Source organism: Enhydra lutris, unplaced genomic scaffold, assembly GCF_002288905.1.
Source record: "Enhydra lutris kenyoni isolate GAN:26980312 unplaced genomic scaffold, ASM228890v2 scaffoldscaffold24, whole genome shotgun sequence".
Taxonomy (NCBI): domain Eukaryota; kingdom Metazoa; phylum Chordata; class Mammalia; order Carnivora; family Mustelidae; genus Enhydra; species Enhydra lutris.
The window spans coordinates 26,405,649-26,425,896 of record NW_019154108.1 but is presented as its reverse complement, the minus strand read 5'-3'; the positions used below and the strand labels follow the sequence as shown (position 1 = coordinate 26,425,896).

The following is a 20,248-nucleotide window of genomic DNA, read 5'->3' as shown; positions in this document are numbered from 1 at the left end:
TGATCTCAGGGTCCTGGGATGGAGCCCCGCATGGGGCTCTCTGCTCAGCGGGGAGCCTGCTTCCCTCTCTCTCTCTCTCTGCCTGCCTCTCTGCCTACTTGTGATCTCTCTCTCTGTCAAACAAATAAAATCTTAAAAAAAAATAAAAAATAAAAATAAAATAAGTGACAAGTTTAAGAAAACTTTTTTTCACAGTTTAGAAGTACAACTTTCTTATTAAGAAATTAAATGTTTTTAAATATTCTTATATAAGTGCATTATATAAGTGCATTTATAGAGAGGAACTCTGCCCTGAAATAAATAGAGAGGAACTCTGCCCTGAAATAATATTTAATTAGGTGTACATACAGGACACTCTCCTTTACCTACATCCAATTTTTTTCTTGCTAAGACAATACCAGATTCTGCTAAATGTTTATTAAGTATATACTGTAAATGATCATTAGGGAAAATGAGACACAGTATGTATTCTAGAAATTTCCAGTCTTAGAGATATAAATAGACAATGTGATAATGCTAAAACAGAGGTATGTACAATATGCTATGGGCACACAGGAGAGACATTTTATCAGTGTGATGCTCTTCTATTAGTGATATTTCAATTACTACCTAAAATGCTTGTTGACTTTGATGATGCAATACTAAGCAAAAAAGAAAATCTGTGTCACATATCAATTTTTATTTTAAACTTAAAAAAATTCAGATGTGAATACATAGACAGAAAGTGTTATATGAGACATCAAGAAGAAAAAACTGACATGAACACTTACCCCATCTGGCAGTGCCCTCCAGCACACAGCACTAACAAATTCATTTGTATCATCTTCTTTTCGGTCTTTATCCAGAACACTTTTGACCGTATCAAACTTAAAAGTTAGCAAAGTCTTAGAAAGTCCTTTATAGTACAAATAAAGAGAGTTGTTCTCACTTCCTGAAAAAAAATGTTTAAATAAATAATTTTTTAGAATGGGAGAATTCAGAATTAGGATGTCACATTCATAGAATAATTATTAATTAATGTTTAAGCTCAAAGACAAAACTTTTATGGTTGAATTTGAAAGACCAGAGCACAGGATTTCTTGGGAATCACGTGAGAAAAAGAATCATAGAAAAAAAGCTATACTTTAGTAATCTAAAGAAATAATAACTGGTAAATGATTTAACAACATTGATAACTGTAAGGTTAAAATTACTGCCAAAATTTTCATTTATAGCAGAGGTTTAAAGAAGACAAGAAATTTGTTATTACAGTGTGAATCTTACATGACACTTAGAAAGATTTCTAGGGAGGGGGGGATTATAGTACTTACAATGGCAGATTTTTAATAACCTACAAAATTTATGTACCATTCCCCAATAAAGACACCACTCTATTACATAACTGGCCTATAAGGGAAACTATATTTTTGAGTAGCCTATCAAGTAAAATAATTATAAGAGATTTGCTTTGGCAGGGCTTACATTATAAATACAACTTTACTAAATAAAGGTCAAGTCATTTGAAAAGAACTGATGAAAGTTCGTATATTAGACAGTAGGTGTATTATGCATTTGAACATTACCTAATTTGATTTTTCTACTTCTGATGTAAAGTTGTATAAATTACCAACAACAAAAGCCCTAGAATACCAGATCAGGATAATCTAAACAAACTGCTTAACGAAGGGAATGCTCTGTAGGGGAAAATGAGTATCAAGCTTAGGAAGACAAATAATGTCTCTGAAATTAGGACATTAGCAGAAATTAATGTTTTCTTTTACATAGTATCTATAGAAATTAGTTACAATGGAGAACAATTATAAAACATATTTAACAATCTTATGCTATTTCACGCAGCAAGGGTTTGTGCTCACTAAAGGAGGGAAGGACTAATGCTTATTTCAGCACAATCCCAGAAGAATTCAGTATGCTACTTTCTGGATGTACAGATCACTTCCTGACTAGGTATATAGTATATGTTCGTTGAATGCAATTTCGGGGACAAATTCCTGTTAGAGTGTTCAGGAAAAGATGGTTTTACTTACCACAAGCTATATAATCACCATTGGAAGCAAGGCCTACAAAGTTTTTTTCATTGATGTGACCCTTGAAGGAACGTAGACAGTATGGTTTCCCTACATTCCACAGCTTTAGCTGGCTATCTGTTGAGCTGAGGTAAACACAAAAAAGGAGAATACAATTAAGATTTCATGGTCTGGGGGCGCCTGGGTGGCTCGTGGGTTAAGCCTTTGCCTTCGGCTCAGGGCATGATCCCAGGGTCCTGGGATCGAGCCCCTCATCTGGCTCTCTGCTCAGCGGGGAGCCTGGTTCCCTTCCTCCCTCTCTGCCTGCCTCTCTGCCTAATTGTGATCTCTGCCTGTCAAATAAATAAAAACTTTAAAAAAAAAAAAGATTTCATGGTCTGAAATGCATCCCTACTAATTAGAGGCAATCCAGTTTGGTGCCTTAGGATGCAGAATATGGAGCCAGATTTTCTGAGTTATAATGTTCAATATACCATTCATTTGCTTTTGGCCTTGGGAAAATTATATAGCCTCTTCGGCTCCATTTTGTTCATTAGTTATTTGTGAAATAGAGTGATTCCTACATTATTGAATTAGATAAATTCTATAGGACGTGAAAACTAATTCATTTAAAATGTTTCTAATAGTCCCTGGGCATGTAGGAAGTGCTTACTAGTAAACATTACTCATCAAGACTATCACATCACCACCACCAAATAACAAGAGTCCCATTGGGAGTTGTGTTTAATTTCAGGGATACCTCTATCCCACTTGACTTGATTAACTTTTCAACTATTGAACTGCATTGGTATACTAAATTTAACCTATTGTGACAGCTTAGTTGTATCTACAGAGGTGGAACATAATGAATGACTGGAATAGTCTATATAAAGTAATTTATTTACTGAAATAATAGGCAAATGCAATTATTTGCCAAAAATTAATTGAATGTAAAGACTGTTGGTAATCTTATCATACAGAGCCAGTTTTAGAACTTGAATAAAAGACCACGTTTTTGTTTTTCTTTTTGTTACAAAATTCCAATCATACCATACACGTTAGGTTGTAAATTTCTTATCCTTTTTTTTTTTTTTTAAGATTTTATTTATTTATTTGACAGAGAGAGACACAGTGAGAGAGGGAACACAGGCAAGGGGAGTGGGAGAGGGAGAAACAGGCCTCCCGCTGAGCAAGGAGCCTGATGTGGACCTCGATCCCAGGGTCCTGGGATCATGACCTGAGCGGAAGGCAGCCACTTAATCACTGAGCCACCCAGATGCCCAAATTGCTTATCCTTTATTCGATAATTTGGTTTATAATTTTTCTGTAAAATAAACATATTTTGATATCTTTGTTATGACTACACAATAAATCATCTTTCCTCTTACTGTAACATTCACAGAATATGGTACCATGCTGAATGCTTTACATTTATTACTTCATTTAAAGAGTCACAACATAATAACTATTATTAGCTCTAGTTTAGAGATGAGGCAACTGAACATGAGAAAGTTAAGGACATTTTCAAGGTACCACAGCTAGTCAACAGCAGAGACAAGACTGAAACTGTCTTATTAAAGAGGCCAAACTCCAAGCTCTTTACATACTTCTCTATGGCTTCTCATCATTTTTTCAATAGACATTTATGCTGTTTTAATTTTTTTCCCAACAATGCTGCATTGAATATTTCTTTAGGTCTGTAATGTTTTTATTGGCCAGGAATTCACATTGTGGCAATATATGTATATTTTAATATTACTTTTTAACATTTCCAAATAAAGTTGTGGATAAATTTATTCTAAAAACTTCTAAACCTCAAACATATTCAAGAAAAGAAAATCATGATTTATAAAACTTAAGCAGGACAAGAGATCGGTGAAAATACAAAAAACATATCCACATTAATAAGGTCAATTAAAATTTCCTAACTTTATAATATTAAGTATACATATATTTCAACTACTGGAAATCAGACTGATTTAACATTTATAAATCTGAAGTTAAAGAAAAATATTTTTGCCATATAATCTACCATCCACATTTGAATCTGAATAAAATTTTAATTGTATACTGCCCATTATTATTCCTAAAGACAGGATACATTTTGATCTGTTAACACTAATTTAAGTTTGTGAATTAATTACCTAAGTTCCCTTGTTTACCTTGGAAAACTCAGTTCTCACTTTTTTCCCCTTGTTTGTAATTCAGTTCAAATTACCTTGCTAAATCAATTCCAATTACCAACTTATTATCTAGAGAGACCAGAATAGAGGTAGATGTGGTGGGAGATACCAAGTATTAATGCCAAGGCACTGGCATTAATAATCTCCTAAGATTAGAGATTAGAAACTAAGTGGGGGGGGGAGTGAAAAGAAGAAAGCAATGTATCATGAAGCATGAAAAGAAATAACAGATACAAAAAAGAGAGAAATTAAGAATGGTTATTTGTTAGGGTAATATAAAATAAAGAGGGGGTGGGGGGCCTGGGTGGTTCAGTGGGTTAAAGCCTCTGCCTTCGGCTCAGGTCATGATCCCAGGGTCCTGGCATCGAGCCCCGAATCAGGCTCTCTGCTCAGTGGGGAGCCTGCTTCCTCCTCTCTCTCTCTATGCCTACTTGTGATCTCTGTCAAATAAATAAATAAAATCTTTTAAAAAATAATAATAAAAAAATAAAGAGGGGGTGCCTGGGGAGTTTAGTCACTTAAGCATTGGCCTTCAGCTCAGGTCATGATCTCAGGGTCCCAGGATGGATCCCTGTGTCAGGCTCCCTGCCCAGCGAGGGGCCCACTTCACCCTCTCCCTCTGCTAGTGCTCTCTCTTTCAAATAAGTAAATAAAGTCTTTTAAAAATGAATAAAATAAAAAGAACTATGAAATGGGATAACAGAAAAGAGATTGCCTGTTAGAAGCACTTTGTCAACGATACTTTGGCAACTGAGGTTTATTTATCGAGATGACATCTTGTTAACCTTCAAACAAAAGACAACTAAAAGCCTACATTATAATTCTCTAGCACAGAACGCTTCTCAAAGGATATCTGTCAAGTATAAGCCATATTTACTTATTTTCCCGAAACATATTTAAAACTTACCATGAAACCACAGGGAAACCAAGTAACATAGAATCAACCAAATATTACCTAAAACCAAAAATACTACTACTATACTGTAATGTAGGTAAATACACAATAACACACTGATTTTAATAGATAAAATACTTCTCATTTTATTCCATCAACTATGTTGTTTTTCTCTTATGGAGAATCAGTGGCTGAAATCCAGTCTGAAGTTCAAATGCTGAAGCACTAAAAACTATCAACATCAGGATTTTATTCATAAAAAGCATAAAAAAGTGAGCAAAACAATCCAAAATATACATTTATTTTAATTAGAGAATTATTTTTAAAATCTTCTATTTATGAAAAAGTACATATACCACGGTGTTGCTCTTTACAGATACCCACAGTGACATTATAAAACTGGTAAATGATGACAGAGCTCTGTATTAAGCTTAACCTCAGGAGAGTAATACTCACGCAGAAACAATTTCCTCACCACTCACAAACTTTGCATAAGATACTGCTTTTCGGTGTCCTTTGAATACCATGATTGGCTGCTTAGTGTTACGAAGATCATAGTAGTGGACACAGTGATCTAAAACAAAGTAAAACAGAACAAAAAGAGAAAAATGTAGTAAATGAAGAAACAGAAAGCAAAGCTCATTTTAAATGGTTTTGGTGTCTTTCATCAAAAGTTGAAGGAACAGTATCAAACCTATAACAGCAGAAAAGTGTTATGATTTTCAAAAACAAGAAAGATATAGTAGGTTTTCTGTTTTCAATCTAGGAGATATGGCTGCATAAAAAGTATATACACATATGCCAACATCAGTCTGAAAGGGAGTTCCACTGGTATTTCCAGTGATCCTGGCTCTAAAACCAGAGTATTAAACATTCAAAGTAACTGAAAATTTAAAAATGTATCCTTACATTTTAGATGTACCTTGTTTTTAAAAAAGGTGATATAAACATTTTAGGCTTCTGGTTAAAGATAATGCTATATAATTCCCTGCATTTGCTTTTTAAAAATACTTTCTTGAGACACATTTAACATATAATAAAACCTACTCACTGTTAAGTATATAATTCAATGATTTTTAGTAACTTTACCCAGTGATGCAACCATAGCCATAAATCAGTTTTGGAACAGTTTCCTCATCCCAGTAAGATCCATTTACCTATCACTCACTGCCCTAGGCAATCACTACATCTAACTTTCTCTCTATAAATTTACCTTTTCTTACAATACATTCCTTTCAGACAATACATGGTTTCTATGTATGGCTCCTTACACTTTACATAAAATTTCTGAAGTTCATCCATGTTTTAACACATGTCAATAGTTCATTCTTTTTTATTGCTGAATATTACCTATTATATGGATACTCCACATTTTGTCGACCCACTCACCAGGTGAAGGACATTTGTTTCCACTTTTTGGTTACGAAAATTAATACTGCTATGAACAATCACATTCAAGTCTTTGTGAGAACATGTATTTGGGTCTCAGGTAGATTTCTAAGAAGTATTAATTACTGCATCATGAGGTAACTTTGTGTTTTTAAGAAACTGACAAACTGCTGACTGTACCACTTTACATTCCCACTAGTAATATATGATGGTTCCAGTTCCTTTACAGGAGTTCTTTGAAAATTTTGGATACAATTAAAAAAAAAAAAAGTTTTACAAATATTTTAACCATTTTGTTGCTTGCCTTTCTTATTTTCATAGTACATTTTGAAGCACAGAAATTTGGGATTTTGATAAGGTCCAATTTATCTTTTTCTCTTATAACCTCATAAAAACCTTTGACAATTCCAAGGTCTTAAAGATTTTTCCTCTATTTTTTTGTAGCTTTGTTTTAGTTCTTATATTTATGTCTATGATCAATTTTAAGTTATTCTTTCTGTCTGGTGTGAAGCATAGGTCAAAGTTCATCTTTTTGCATGGGATGGAGCTGCATCCAGTTGTCCCAGCAAGAACTGAAAACAAACCTTTTCTCTACTGAACTGCTTCAGCACCCTTGTTGAAAATGAACTGACTACTGGATTCATAATTCTAATCAAGTGATCTATATATGTCTACTTCCTGCCAGCACGTCTTGTATAACTGTAGCTTTAAAAAAAGAAAAAAGATTTCATTTATTTATTTTTAAAAGATTTATTTATGGGGAGCGGACAGAAGGAGAGGGAGAAATAATCTCAAGCAGATTCCCTGCTGAGCAAGGAGCCTGACATGGGGCATGTGACCTCGAGATCATGACCTCAGCCAAAATCAAGAGACAGATTCATAACCAACTGAGCCACCCAGACACCCCTAAGATTTTGTTTGTAAGTTAATTTCTCCACCCAACAAGAGACCTGAACTTAAAACTCCAAGATCAAGACTCGCATGCTCTAACGACTGAGCCAACCAGGAGCCCATAACTAACTGTAGCTTTAAAATTTTGAAATTCAGTAGAAAAAATCCTCCAACCTTGTTCTTTTGTAAGATTGTTCTGGCAATTCCTGTCCTTTGCATTTCCACATAAATTTTCGATCAGCTTATCATTTCCTGGGAAAAAGCCTGCTGGAATTTTTACACAGATTGAGTTGAATCTATAACTCAATTGCAGGAGAATTCTCTTAGAATATTATGTCATCCAACCTATGAACAAAAATGTCTGCATTTATTTATATCTGATTTAATTTTGCTCAGCAAATTTTTGTCATGCTCAGTGTACAAGTCTTGCACTTACTTTATCAAATGTATTCTTTAAATATTTTATTCTTTTTGATGTTATTCTGAACAGAATCTTATTTTTAGGCTATATATTGTTCATGTTTAGAAAGATAATTTTTTATACTGACATTTTATTCTGTGGCCCACCTGAACAATTAATTGTTAGTTCTAATTTTTTTTTTAAGATTCCTTAAAATTTTCTATATAGGGGATGGCATCACCTGCAAATAAAGACAGTTTAATGTTTTCTTTCAAATCAGGATATCTTATGGTTCCTTTTCTTCCCTGGCAGTACTAGCTAGAATCTCCAGTACTGTGGTGAACCAAAGAAGTCAGGTGAACATCCCTGACTTGTTCCTACTTGTAGGGGAAACACATTCAGTCTTTCACCAGTAACTATGATATTCCCTAGTAGTTTTTCAGAGACATCTTCTATCAAGTTGAGGAAGTTTACTGCTACTTGTTAAGAGTTTTAATCATCAACAGATATGGGATCTTGTCAAATACCTTTTCTATGTTTATTGGCATGACTGTGTGGTTTTAACTCTTTCTATTAATATGGTATGTTATATTGATTGATTTTTGGATATTAAACAAATCTGGTTACTCCTGGGAAAAATCTCACACTGTCATAGTGATAATCTTTTAAATATACCATTGAATTTGCTTTGCTAGTATTTTGTACAAGGAATTTGCATCTATAGTCTATGAAAAATACTAGTCTGTTTTTCTATCCATGTGATATCTTGGGCTTCTGGTTTTGAAAATTCCTCAGGGAAGAATTTATGAACACTAGTATTATTTCTTATCATTTTATAAAATTTACCAGTGAAGCCATCTGGGTCTCTGCCTTTCTTTGTAGGAATACTATGTTACTCAATTTCTTTCCTTTTCATAGGTCTATTCAAGTTTTATACTTCCTCTGAGTCAGTTCTGGTAATATGTGATGTTCTAAAATTTGTTCACTTCATCTACATTAAGATGGATACAGTTCTTCAGAGTATTCTACTGTAATCTTTAATATCTGAAGGTCAGTCAGCAGTAACTTCCCTTTCTTTTTTTTTTTTTAAAGATTTTATTTATTTATTTATTTATTTATTTATTTATTTAGACAGGGAGCATGTTAAGCAGGGGCAGAGGGAGGGAAAGATTCTCAAGCAGACTCCATGCTAAGCGCAGAGCCCAATGCAGGGCTGGTTCCCAAGACCCTGAGATCATGACCTAAGCCAAAATCAAGAGGTGGATGCTTAATCAACTAAACTGCTTAGACATCCCTCCCTCAATTTTAGCGATTGGTGTCTTTTTTTCTTAGTCTTCCTAAAGGTATGCCAGTTGTGTTGTTGTTTTCAAAGAACCAACTTCTTTATTCTTTTTTTTTTTTTTAAAGAGAGAGTGCAAGTGGGGAGGAGAGGCAAAGGGAGAAGGAGAGAGAGAGAATCCTAAGGAGGCTCCACATTCAGCATGGAACCCATGTGGGACTTGATCTTATGACCTTGAGATCATGACCTGAGCCAAAATCAAGATTTGGATGCTAACCAGATGGGATCAGGAGGGAGACAAACCATAAGAGACTCTTAATTTCACAAAACAAACTGAGGGTTGCTGGGGGGAGTTGGGGTATGGAGAGGGTGGTGGGGTTATGGACATTGGGGAGGATATGTGATATGGTGAGTGCTGTGAAGTGTGTAAGCCTGATGATTCACAGACCTGTAACTCTGGGGCAAATAATATATTATGTGTTAATAAAAATAATTAATAAAAAAAGAGTTGAATGCTTAACTGACTGAGCCACCAAGGTGCTGCTCAAAGAACCAACTTTAGTTTTACTGATAGTTTTCTCTCTCATTTTTCTGTTCACTATTTCATTAATTTCCACCCTATTATTTCCTCCTTCTGCTTGTCTTTGGCTTTATTATTTTTTTATAGATTTTTTTTGTGGTGAGAGCTTAGATTATTGAGGTCTCTCTCTTTTTTAATATAAACATTTGACATCTCTTCTATTTTTTTTAAGATTTTATTTTTAAGTAATCTCTAAATCCAACATGGGGCTCAAATTTACAACCCCAAGATCAAGAGTCACACACTCCACTAACTGAGCCAGCCAGTCGTCCAAAACAGACATTTCTTCTAAGCACTGCTTCAGCTGCTAGCACAGATTCTTTTTTAAATTTTCTTTTAAAGATCATATTTATTTATTTGACAGAAACAGCAAGTGCACACAAGTAGGTGGAATGGCAGAGAGGTAGAGGGAGAACCAGGCTCCCCGACAAGCAGACAGACTGACATGGGGCTTGATCCCAGGACTGTGGGATCATGACCTGAGCCAAAGGCAGACACTTCACCAAATGAGAGACCCAGGTGCCCCTGCTAGCGCAGACTTTAATATGATATTTTTATTTATATTCACTTCAAAATATTTTCTAATTTTCCTATTTTTTCTTTGACCAAAGGGTCATTTAGAAATTACCAAATATTTATCAATTTCCTAAATCAACTATTGTTAACTTCCATTTAGTCAGAAAGTATGTTTTATTATTTCAATCCTTTAAAATGTATTAACATTATTATATGTTTTATATGTATTATATATGGTTTATCCTGGAGAATGTTCCATGTTTGCTTGAAAAGAAGGTATACTATACTGTTCATGAGTGGAGTATGTACTATATGTGCATCCATTACATCAGGATGATACTGTTCTTCAATCTTCTACACACTTGCTACTCTTCTGTCCAGTTGTTCCATCAGTTACTGACAGTAGAGTACTAAAGTCTCCAACTACTTTTGTTGAATTGTCTTTCTCCCTTCAATTCCATAAATTATGTATTTCAAAATAGTTCAAGTGCACGTATATTTATAATTGTTATATCTTGCTGCTGAACTGACCCTTTTATCATTATAAAATGGTGTGCTTTGTTTCTAGCACCAATTTTTACTTACAGTCTATTTTGTTTGATTTAAATATAGCCATGCCAGCTCCTTGGTTACTGTCTGCATGAAATGTCTTTTTCCATCTTTTTACTTACAATCTATTTGTGTCTTTGAATCTCAAGTTTATCTTATAAACAGTATGTAGTTGGCTGTTTTTTTCATCATTCCACCAACCTCTGCATCTTGGGAGTGTGTAATCCACTTAAATTTAACATAATTATTTATACGATAGGATTTATACCTACAACTGTGCTTATTTGTTTCTCTTACATCTTTTTTGGTTCTATATTCCTCTTAGCCTTTTTTTTTTTTAAGATTTTATTTATTTATTTGACAGAGACACAGCGAGAGAGGGAACACAAGCAGGGGGAGTGGGAGACAGAGAGGGAGAAGCAGGCTCCCCGCCGAGCAGAGAGCCTGATGTGGGGCTCAATCCCAGGATCCTGGCATCACGACCTGAGCCAAAGGCAGACGCTTAACCGACTGAGCCACTCAGGCACCCCTCCTCTTAGCCTTTTTTGTGTTAAACAGAAATCCCCCAGGATAACTCTTTTGTTTGTTATTGCTGTTTTTCATTATTTTTAGAAGTTATTTTTATAGTGGTTTTCTGTGGATTGTAATTAGCATGTGAATTTTTAAAAATGTAGTTCAGATCATCACTAAGTTAATTTTAATATTTATGTGCAAATTTTGCTCTAATATAGCTCTTTTCTCCGACCCTGCCCTTTGTGCTAATATGGACATATGTATTATATCATTTTAGGGTACAAGTGCATGAACACCATTTTATAATTGTTTTACTTAGTTGCCTTTTTTGCTGTTATTGTTAAAGAGAGGGAGAGAAAATCTTAAGCAGATTCCCAGCCTAGTGTGGAAACCATCACAAGGCTTGATCTTAGGACCCTGAGATCAAGACCTGAGCCGAAATCAAGAGTCAAGACACTCAACCAAACCACCCAGGTGCCCCTCAGGTGCCTTTTAAATCAGTTAGAATAGGTAACAAAAAATATATTTGAACTATCTTTTATTATACCAATATAATTATCTTTACCCAGTGTTTTTTATTACTCCATATGGATTTACATTACTATCTTATACCCTTTTCTTTCAGCCCGAAGGACTGCCTGTAGTATTTCTTGTTTGGTAGGTTTTCAAGAAAAGAACGTGCTCAGTTTATTTTTATCTGAGAATGTCTTAAATTCTTCATTTTTTTTTTTCCTGGGCAGTTTTGCTAGATACAAAACTCTCTTGACAATCTTCTTTTCAGCATTTAGAATGTATCTCACTGCCTTCTAACTTTCACAGATTCTGATGAGAAGTTGCTAATCTTATGGAGGATTGCTTTTGTGCTGAGTTGCTTTTCTCTTGCTTTTTTCCAAGATTCTCTCCCTGCCTTTGGTTTTAAATAGTCTGATGTGTTTAGGTGCCACATCTTTGAGTTTATCCTACTTTGAGCTCGCTAACCCTCTTGGGTATGTAAATTGATGTTTTTCATACAATTTGGGAAGATTTCTGGCCACTTTTTCTTTAAATATTTTTCCATCCCTTTCTCTTATTTCCTTATTTTCTGAGAGTCTATTTATGGTGGCATGCTTAATGGTGTCTCACAGATTTCCAAGGCTCCATTCATTTTTCTCCATTCTTAAATGGAAAATCACCATTGACCTATCTTCTAGTTCACTGATTCTTCAATTTGCTCATGAGCCCCTCTAGGGAATTTTTCATTTCAGTTATTACACTTTTCAACGACAGAATTTCTATTTGTTTTTTCTTCTTTTTTTAATACTGTTTGGTGAGACATATTTTTATATTTTTTCATTCCTTAATTATGTTTTAATTCAATGAATACACTTAATATAGATACTTTAAGGTCTCTATCTAGTAAGCCCAATTATCACAGGATAGTTTCTATTAATTTTTCCTGTTTCTTTGCATATGATAGTTTTTTTTATAAAAAGTAGACATTTTGATAATATAATGTGGTAACTCTGAAATCAGATCCTACCTCCCTTTCCTGGGACTTTTGTGACTTGGCTTTTGTTTTGGTTTTGTCGCCACTTATTTGTCTAAAGACTTTTCCAGAAGTGAATCTTTAGTCTGTAAATCATTGTTGTATGGAAACACTTAAATCTTGACTGGTTTTCTTTTTAAAATTTCTGGCTTTTTCTTTTACCTAGATGAATAAAGTTTGCTCCTGGGTCAGCACTGCTAAGTAGCCACAACGTTTTCTTAATTGTTTTGAGCCAGTATGTTTTCCACCCTTTGCCCAGGTTAGCTATGTGTTAGGGCATCCTTTCAAAGATCAGGAACTTCTAAAACTCCATTATCCTTCACTTCTTACTTACAGAGTCAATCAGAGGTAACCAACTAGAGCCCTTTCCATTTTTCCCCGGATAAGTACATTGGCCTGAACATGCAGAAAGCATTCTACATCCCAGGAACTTATAAGAGTTTTTTCAAAGCCCCTGGGGCTGTTTTGTTGCCCAGATCTTCCTTTTAAATTTTTGACTGGACTCCTGTTTGCCCCATCTGGTATCACAGCCTTAGACAATTGTGATACTACATCTGATTGTTTTCAGTAAGACTCTGGGTACAGGTCTTTTCCCATGGAGACTCTGAGTCAGGTCAAACAGATAAAACATCTTGTGAATGTGGCTTTTTCCAGTAAGCTGTAAGTCAGGTCGAACATGACCATGATCTAGAAATGGGATTTTCTGACAAGTTCCCACACCAGCAGTTTTTTCCTAGTGGTGGCTACAAGGCTGCTGGTTTTCAAGGCTTATATGCCACAAGTTAGCTCAGTTTTTATAAATTTGCCTGTAGTTTTTATTGCTTATCTGGAAAAGTATTCCCACATTTTTTCTGTTCATTATTGCAACTGCATTAAGTGATCTCCTCAAATGACAGCAATCAGCTTATGGACATATAAATGTATAGTGGCAATTTGTTTGGCATGTGCTAAAGTAAAATGGAAAAAAAAAATCCTGCTTCAAGTGCTATCTCATGTTAAATTTATCAGTTACAAAAATTAAACTTCTCTTTGGCATTAATAATTCAAAATTGAAAAACATTTTTGTAAAGTTAAGTCTTTAATTTCTTGTTATTTTATAAAAGCTGAAGATAATTTGATGTAATAAAAATAGCATAGTTTAGTATAATAACATACTAACTTATTCTCAGGCTAATAAAAAACAAAAGAAGTAATATATAAAAAATGTAGGGATATAAGTAAAGGTTAAATTACCTACTGTGTACTACAAAAAGACTTTACAGTAGTTGGGGTGAGAAAGTAGTGTAGAGACTAAGTATAAAATGGGGAATGTTTCTCTGGACATGGCAATCTCAAAAGAAACTGCACTATAGTAATTCAGAACCAGCTTACTATGTGCAGTGGTGATATATTTCAGCAAAACTTGAGTTACTCCATCATATTACTGTTACTATGTCCTCATGCTGCTTTCTTTTTCCTCTTTTTGGTTTTTATTTTTATTGTATCTAATCAGAATATGATTTAACTACAAATTGTTTAAGAACTAGGAACATATGAAAGTGGTCTATAGTTTTATATTTATCCATATAACTTAGTAACATTATGATAAAAATAGCTTAGGTCAGGTAGGAGGAGTCCTTAGTAATTTGTTTTCCATTATAAAGGGAAATTCTGAAATGTTGCCGAAATTTTTAAAAATAGCTTTAAAAATTTGAGGATTTAGTATATGCTCACATTTCTATTTCTTTTCTTTCCCCCAACTTATTTTGAAAAATTTCAAACCTACATAAAAGTTGGAAGAACAATTGTAGGGCACCTGCGTGGCTCAGGGAGTTAAAGTCTCTGCCTCAGCTTGGGTCATGATCCCAGTCTACTGGGATTGCGCCCCACATCGGGCTCTCTGTTCAGCGGGGAGCCTGCTTCCCTTCCTCTCTCTCTGCCTGCCTCTCTGTCTACTTGTGATCTCTGTCAAATAAATAAATAAAAAATCTTAAAAAAAAAAAAAAAGAACAAATTGTACAACTTTGTACTTTTCAATCTAGACTAAATAAATGTAAATATTGTTACCATATTTGCTTTAGCCATCCCTCTACAAATAAACAAATGCACTCTTTTTCTCCCCCCATGAACCATCTATAAGTAAGTTTCAAACATCAGGATATTTTATGATAAAAACATCAGCACCTACCTTCTAAAAACAAAACAACTCTCCACAATACCACTGTCATACTCAAGAAATTATGACATAAGAATATAATTTAGTATGGATTCTATATTCAAATATCCCAGTTGTTTAAAAACTTCCTGACTAGATACTTATTTAATTTTGCTCAAGGGTTACTCACCATATTTAGTTTCTATGTCTCTTCATTGTTTTATATATAACAACTTCCCAACACTGTTATTTTTAAAGCATCTCAAGTGGTTGTTTTGTAGAATGTTCCACATGTCTGTATTTGAATGTTTTCTCATTATTATGTTCATGTTAAATATTTTTGATAAGAATACTATTAAGATTATCTTCCCTTCCTACTTCATCACATCAGGAGTCATATAATGTCATCATTATGACAAATATGACATAATGATGTCAAATCATAATGACATCATTATGACAAAATGCCAAATTTGATTTTTCAGTTAAATGCTTCCACGGCCTTGTCAATGTAAAGAAAATTTACTTCTCTTTTATTTTAACCAAACTATGCTACATACACAACCATTAAAAGGAATACCAATAGAGAATAATTTCCAGTATAATTAATAATTTTCCTATAGGGATATCACAAAGTGTTTCACCATAGTAAGTTAATCATTGTTGATATAGTAAAGTGAGATGATGAAAATAATCTGTTTGGAATAGATGCAGAAATATCTTATTGAACTTAATGTTTAATACAGAGTTCACTACCTTTACTAAAGTAACAATAAGACAACTACAACTGAGAAGTTTAAGTTTTTATTTCTTTTTTTTTTTTAAGATTTTATTTATTTCTTTGACAGAGGTCACAAGTAGGCAGAGAGGCAAGCAGAGAGAGAGGGAGGGGGAAGCAGGCTCCCTGCTAAGCAGAGGGCCTGATGCGGGGCTCGATCCCAGGACCCTGGGATCATGACCTGAGCCGAAGGCAGAGGCTTTAACCCACTGAGCCACCCTGGCGCCCCGAGAAGTTTGAGTTTTTAAATGCAGTTTATGACATAGCCATTCTACACTGTGTTCCAAAAAGCAACAGGTTCAATTTACATATACAATGGCCAGGGAGAGATCAAACTGAATTTCAGAACCTCTGAATTCTATTTTCAGGCTTCCCAGTTACTTCTCAGCCTATAAAAGTTATCAGTGTCCTAGCTTTTGGGTATCATCATGATGGGGCTAAGGTGAGAAAGTAAGCTGGAAAAATCCTTATAAAAGTTTTCGTTAGGCAGGAAAAATAACTCCTGAGTATTTAAATATACACAGGTCCAGGGGCTCCTGACTGGCTCAGTCAGTAGAGCATGCGACTCTTGATCTCAGGTTTGTGAGTTCCAGCTCCATGTTGGAGGTAGAGTTTACTTAATTAAAAATAAATAAATAGTGTGGGGAGCCTGTGGTTAAAGCCTCTGCCTTCAGCTCACGTCATGATCCCAGGGTCCTGGGATTGAGCTCCGCATCGGGCTCTCCGCTCGGCGGGGAGCCTGCTTCCCCCTCTCTCTCTGCCTGCCTCTCTGCTTAGTTGTGATCTCTCTCTGTCAAATAAATAAAAATAAATAAATAAATAAATAAATAAATAAATATACACAGGTCCACTAGGTCCTGTTCTTTACCTCATATGACTATCATTTCTGATTTTAAAAGCAATAACTATGATTTTTTTACTGTCTTTAAGCCTTTGATGATATCCTCCTACAGCACACCTTAGAGATCTAAAAAAGAGTCAATCTTTGGAAACAGATCAACCAAGTATACATTACATAATATGAATACATACAGAATACTTAGGAAGCATTTCTTTTTAACAACTCCTCTGAATTTGGTTGTCAGATTTTTGTTCATTTGAGAAATAATCAGAAATTGTCTGCTTATTTTTTTTTACCAAATACAATAACCTCTGGGTTCCAACCTAAATAAAACCTTAGACATACTAACTTTAGCCCACTATTACGTAGCCTTTATTCTATAATTACCCTCTCTAATCCTTACCAATCCACAAGATACACAAGCAGTTGTGAGCTGTCACAAAAGTAGCAACTACCTATCTGTATATTAGATTAAGCTACAAGCATCAAATCATCAGTAGTAAAAAATGAACAAAAATGACTCCCAATTCCACACATAAAGCACTTGGAAGTTGACAATTTATCCTAATAACAAATAAAAGGTGAAGAGATTAAAGAATCAAAAACTCTTTCAGGATTCACAAGAGAGATGATGGCCCAGGTCTAACTGCTACCCTAAAGGTCAAAGAGACAGGTGAATGAATACGCCGTGATTCCTGAGGGGGAATGCCACGGAAAACAGTGCCTGGATATAAAAATCTGAACTGTAACTGATGAACTGTTGGAGGCTCAGTGTGAATAAGTCTGAGAGTTAAAAACAATGGAGCGGGGCAGGCTAGTCATAGGAGTCCTCCACAATTTTGTCAGATTTATTTCCAAGAGCTTGATCAAGTTCTCAAAGGTGAAGGACAGAGTATTTTTGGAGGTGTAGCATCTGTATGATGCTATAATGATGAATATATGTCATTATACATTCGTCCAAATCCAAACAATGTACAAAGCAAAAAATGAAGCTTAAGGTAAACCTTGGACCTTGAGTGATTAGGATGTATCAGTGTAGGTTCAATAATTAAATGTACCACTCTGGAAAGAGATGTTGATAATGAGGGTATGCATGCATGTGGGAGTAGGAGGTATATGGGAAATCTCTGTATCTTCCTCTCAATTTGCTGTAAACCTAAAACTGCTCTAAAAAAAAAATTCAATTATGTACCTGTCAACTCTTAAAGAATCTCAAGAAATATAATTTGAAATGAATTGTATGGATCAATACGAAAAAATGTTTTCATTTAGGTTTTTCATGTTTATCTTTTTTTTTTAAACAGGGAGACAGTATATTAATGAACTTTTAATACTAAATTCCAAAGTTCACAGGCAAATGAAAAACTTTTATAAATCACTACTACCCCTCTCCCCCAAAAAATCCAATTCAAAGTATCGATTAACATCTCTTTGTTTCCAAAAATATCTATTTGGATATGTTTCTGATTTGTTGGTTTTTATTATCTGTGATGGAAGAAATGTGTTGCCCTAAGAGTTTCTGCTGTGTTGTCTTACACTAGACTGGCAATGGGAAAAATATTGTTTAAATCTTCAAACTCACTAATAAAAACTAAGTACAATGTTCTATGCATTGACATTAGTGGCTAAACAAAAACACCATTTATCTTTTGAAATAAAAAGATTAGCCTAAAATAAACAATCCTTTAAGATATTAAATAAACAAAAATTTGGGCAAAAATTCCTGATGTCACAGTTTGCCTGCTTAGGAATCAGTTTCTATATAGTAAAATGTGAATTACCAGGGAAATTTAAGGATCTATTTTCCTCTTGGGGATATTTTTAAAAATTACTATAATTGTTCAAACATCATAAATCTAAATCTAGAGGCAATGCCATCCAAATCTTGATATCTAAATTTTAGAAATATAAAATCTGCCATGCCCACACTAGAAACAAACGTACTGAAATACATACTCAAAATGTAGTACAAAATTATTTGCTCAAGTTGGCCTAGCTTGCTGTAAGTTTACATAGACAAACTAAGCTGATGCAAAAGTATCTAAACATACTAAATATTTTTATGAGAATTAATTTGCTTCAATCTTCACTGATCTGCTTTACTTCAATCTCTCTCTTCACACTTGCTTTAAATAAAGAATCAAAAAGCAAAATAATGCTAAATAATGACTAATGAACATCAGAGAAACTTAAATTTTTTTTTCATTAGAAGGCATTAAAACAAATTTTAAAATCTCATGTCAGCATGTGAAGGTTGTTAAAAAATATGATTTATTTGAGAAACCTGAAAAATGGTTATCTAAATCAATGGTGGCAGGAAAGAATTTAAAAGGCCTAAATGGGACTAATAATACTTTCTTTGAATATCTTCAAAGAGAACTGGGAAACTGGCAAAACACCTGGAATCACTTCTGATAAACAACTAAAAACTGATGCCTAACTTTCTTGGGGGAAAAAACACACAAACACACACACACACAGAGAGAGAGAGAGAGAGAGAGAGAGAGAGAGAGAGAGAGAGAAGCACCTGGGTGGCTCAGTTGGTTAAATGACTGCCTTTGGCTCAGGTCATGATCCTGGAGTCCTCAGACCCAGTCCCCCATCAGGCTCTCTGCTCAGCGGGGAGTCTGCTTCTCCTTCTGACCCTCCCCTTCTCATTCTCTCTCACTGTCTCTCTCAAATAAATAAAATCTTTTTAAAAAATAAGTAAATAAAAAATCTAAGCAAAGTCAGAGAAAGACAACATATGATTTCGTGAATATGTGGAATTTAAGAAGTAAAACAGATGAACATACTGGGGGAAGAAAGATTAAAAAAGGTGAGGGAAGCAAAGCATAAGACTCTTTTTTTTTTTTAAGATTTTATTTATTTACTTGACAGACAGAGATCACAAGTAGGCAGAGAGGCAGGCAGAGAGAGAGGGGGGGAAGCAGGCTCCCCGCTGTGCAGAGAGCCCGATGTGGGGCTCGATCCCAGGACCCTGAGATCATGACCTGAGCCGAAGGTAGAGGCTTTAACCCACTGAGCCACCCAGGAGCCCAAAGCATAAGACTCTTAAATAAGAGACAGAACTGAGGGCTGATGGAGGGAGGTGGGTGGGGGATGGGCAAGATGGGTGAAGGAGGGCACTTGTGATGAGGAATGAGTCACTGAGTTCTACTCCTGAAGCCAATATTGCACTGGATGTTAACTAGAATTTAAGTTTTAAAAAAATCATTCTACATAAATAATCTGTGTGATTAAAAATAATATGGATTCCTCTAGTTGAGAGATTCAATCTTCTATATATGTATTTGTTAACTGTGTCGTTCGAATTTCCAGTACCTTATAATTTCTGATTTTCTCCTTAGAGATTTTAATTTCTCTTAGAATTTGTCACATTTATTTGATATATTTTGAGGCTACGTTACTACATAGATGAGGTTCACGGTGTACGTTTTCATTTTAAGTTATTCTTTTTATCACTTCATTGGGATCTTCTTTAACCCTATTTTAACTTGGAAAGTCTAATTCTTCTCTCTACATAGTTTCATCAGTTCTTACTTCATAATATTTGTTCTCTCATCTCTTTATTTCAATCTTACTGTGCCCTTCAAATTTAGGTGTCTCTTTTACATAGCATTTAGTGTAGCATTTAGTTTTACATAGCATAAAGTTTTTTACATTACATAAATTTAGTTTTAATTTTTAAATAAAACAACCCAAAGAGATTTGGTCTTTGAACTGGTAAATTTAATCTGTCTTAATTTACTGTTAATTTATAAATGAGACA

The 20,248-nt window shown here is 34.5% G+C and overlaps 1 protein-coding gene across 2 annotated transcripts in view; it reads right to left on the bottom strand.

Moving 5' to 3' along the window:
• LOC111150846 (ring finger and WD repeat domain 2) overlaps positions 1–20,248 on the bottom strand; it is a 249,971-nt gene that overhangs the window by 61,271 nt on the left and 168,452 nt on the right. For both annotated transcript variants that reach the window (XM_022508477.1, XM_022508479.1), the window contains exons 16-18: positions 5,538–5,655; positions 2,025–2,149; positions 771–931 (exon numbers count right to left, since the gene is read on the bottom strand). In XM_022508477.1, coding sequence (XP_022364185.1) covers positions 771–931; positions 2,025–2,149; positions 5,538–5,655 — 404 coding nt within the window. The remainder of the gene's footprint in view (positions 1–770; positions 932–2,024; positions 2,150–5,537; positions 5,656–20,248) is intronic.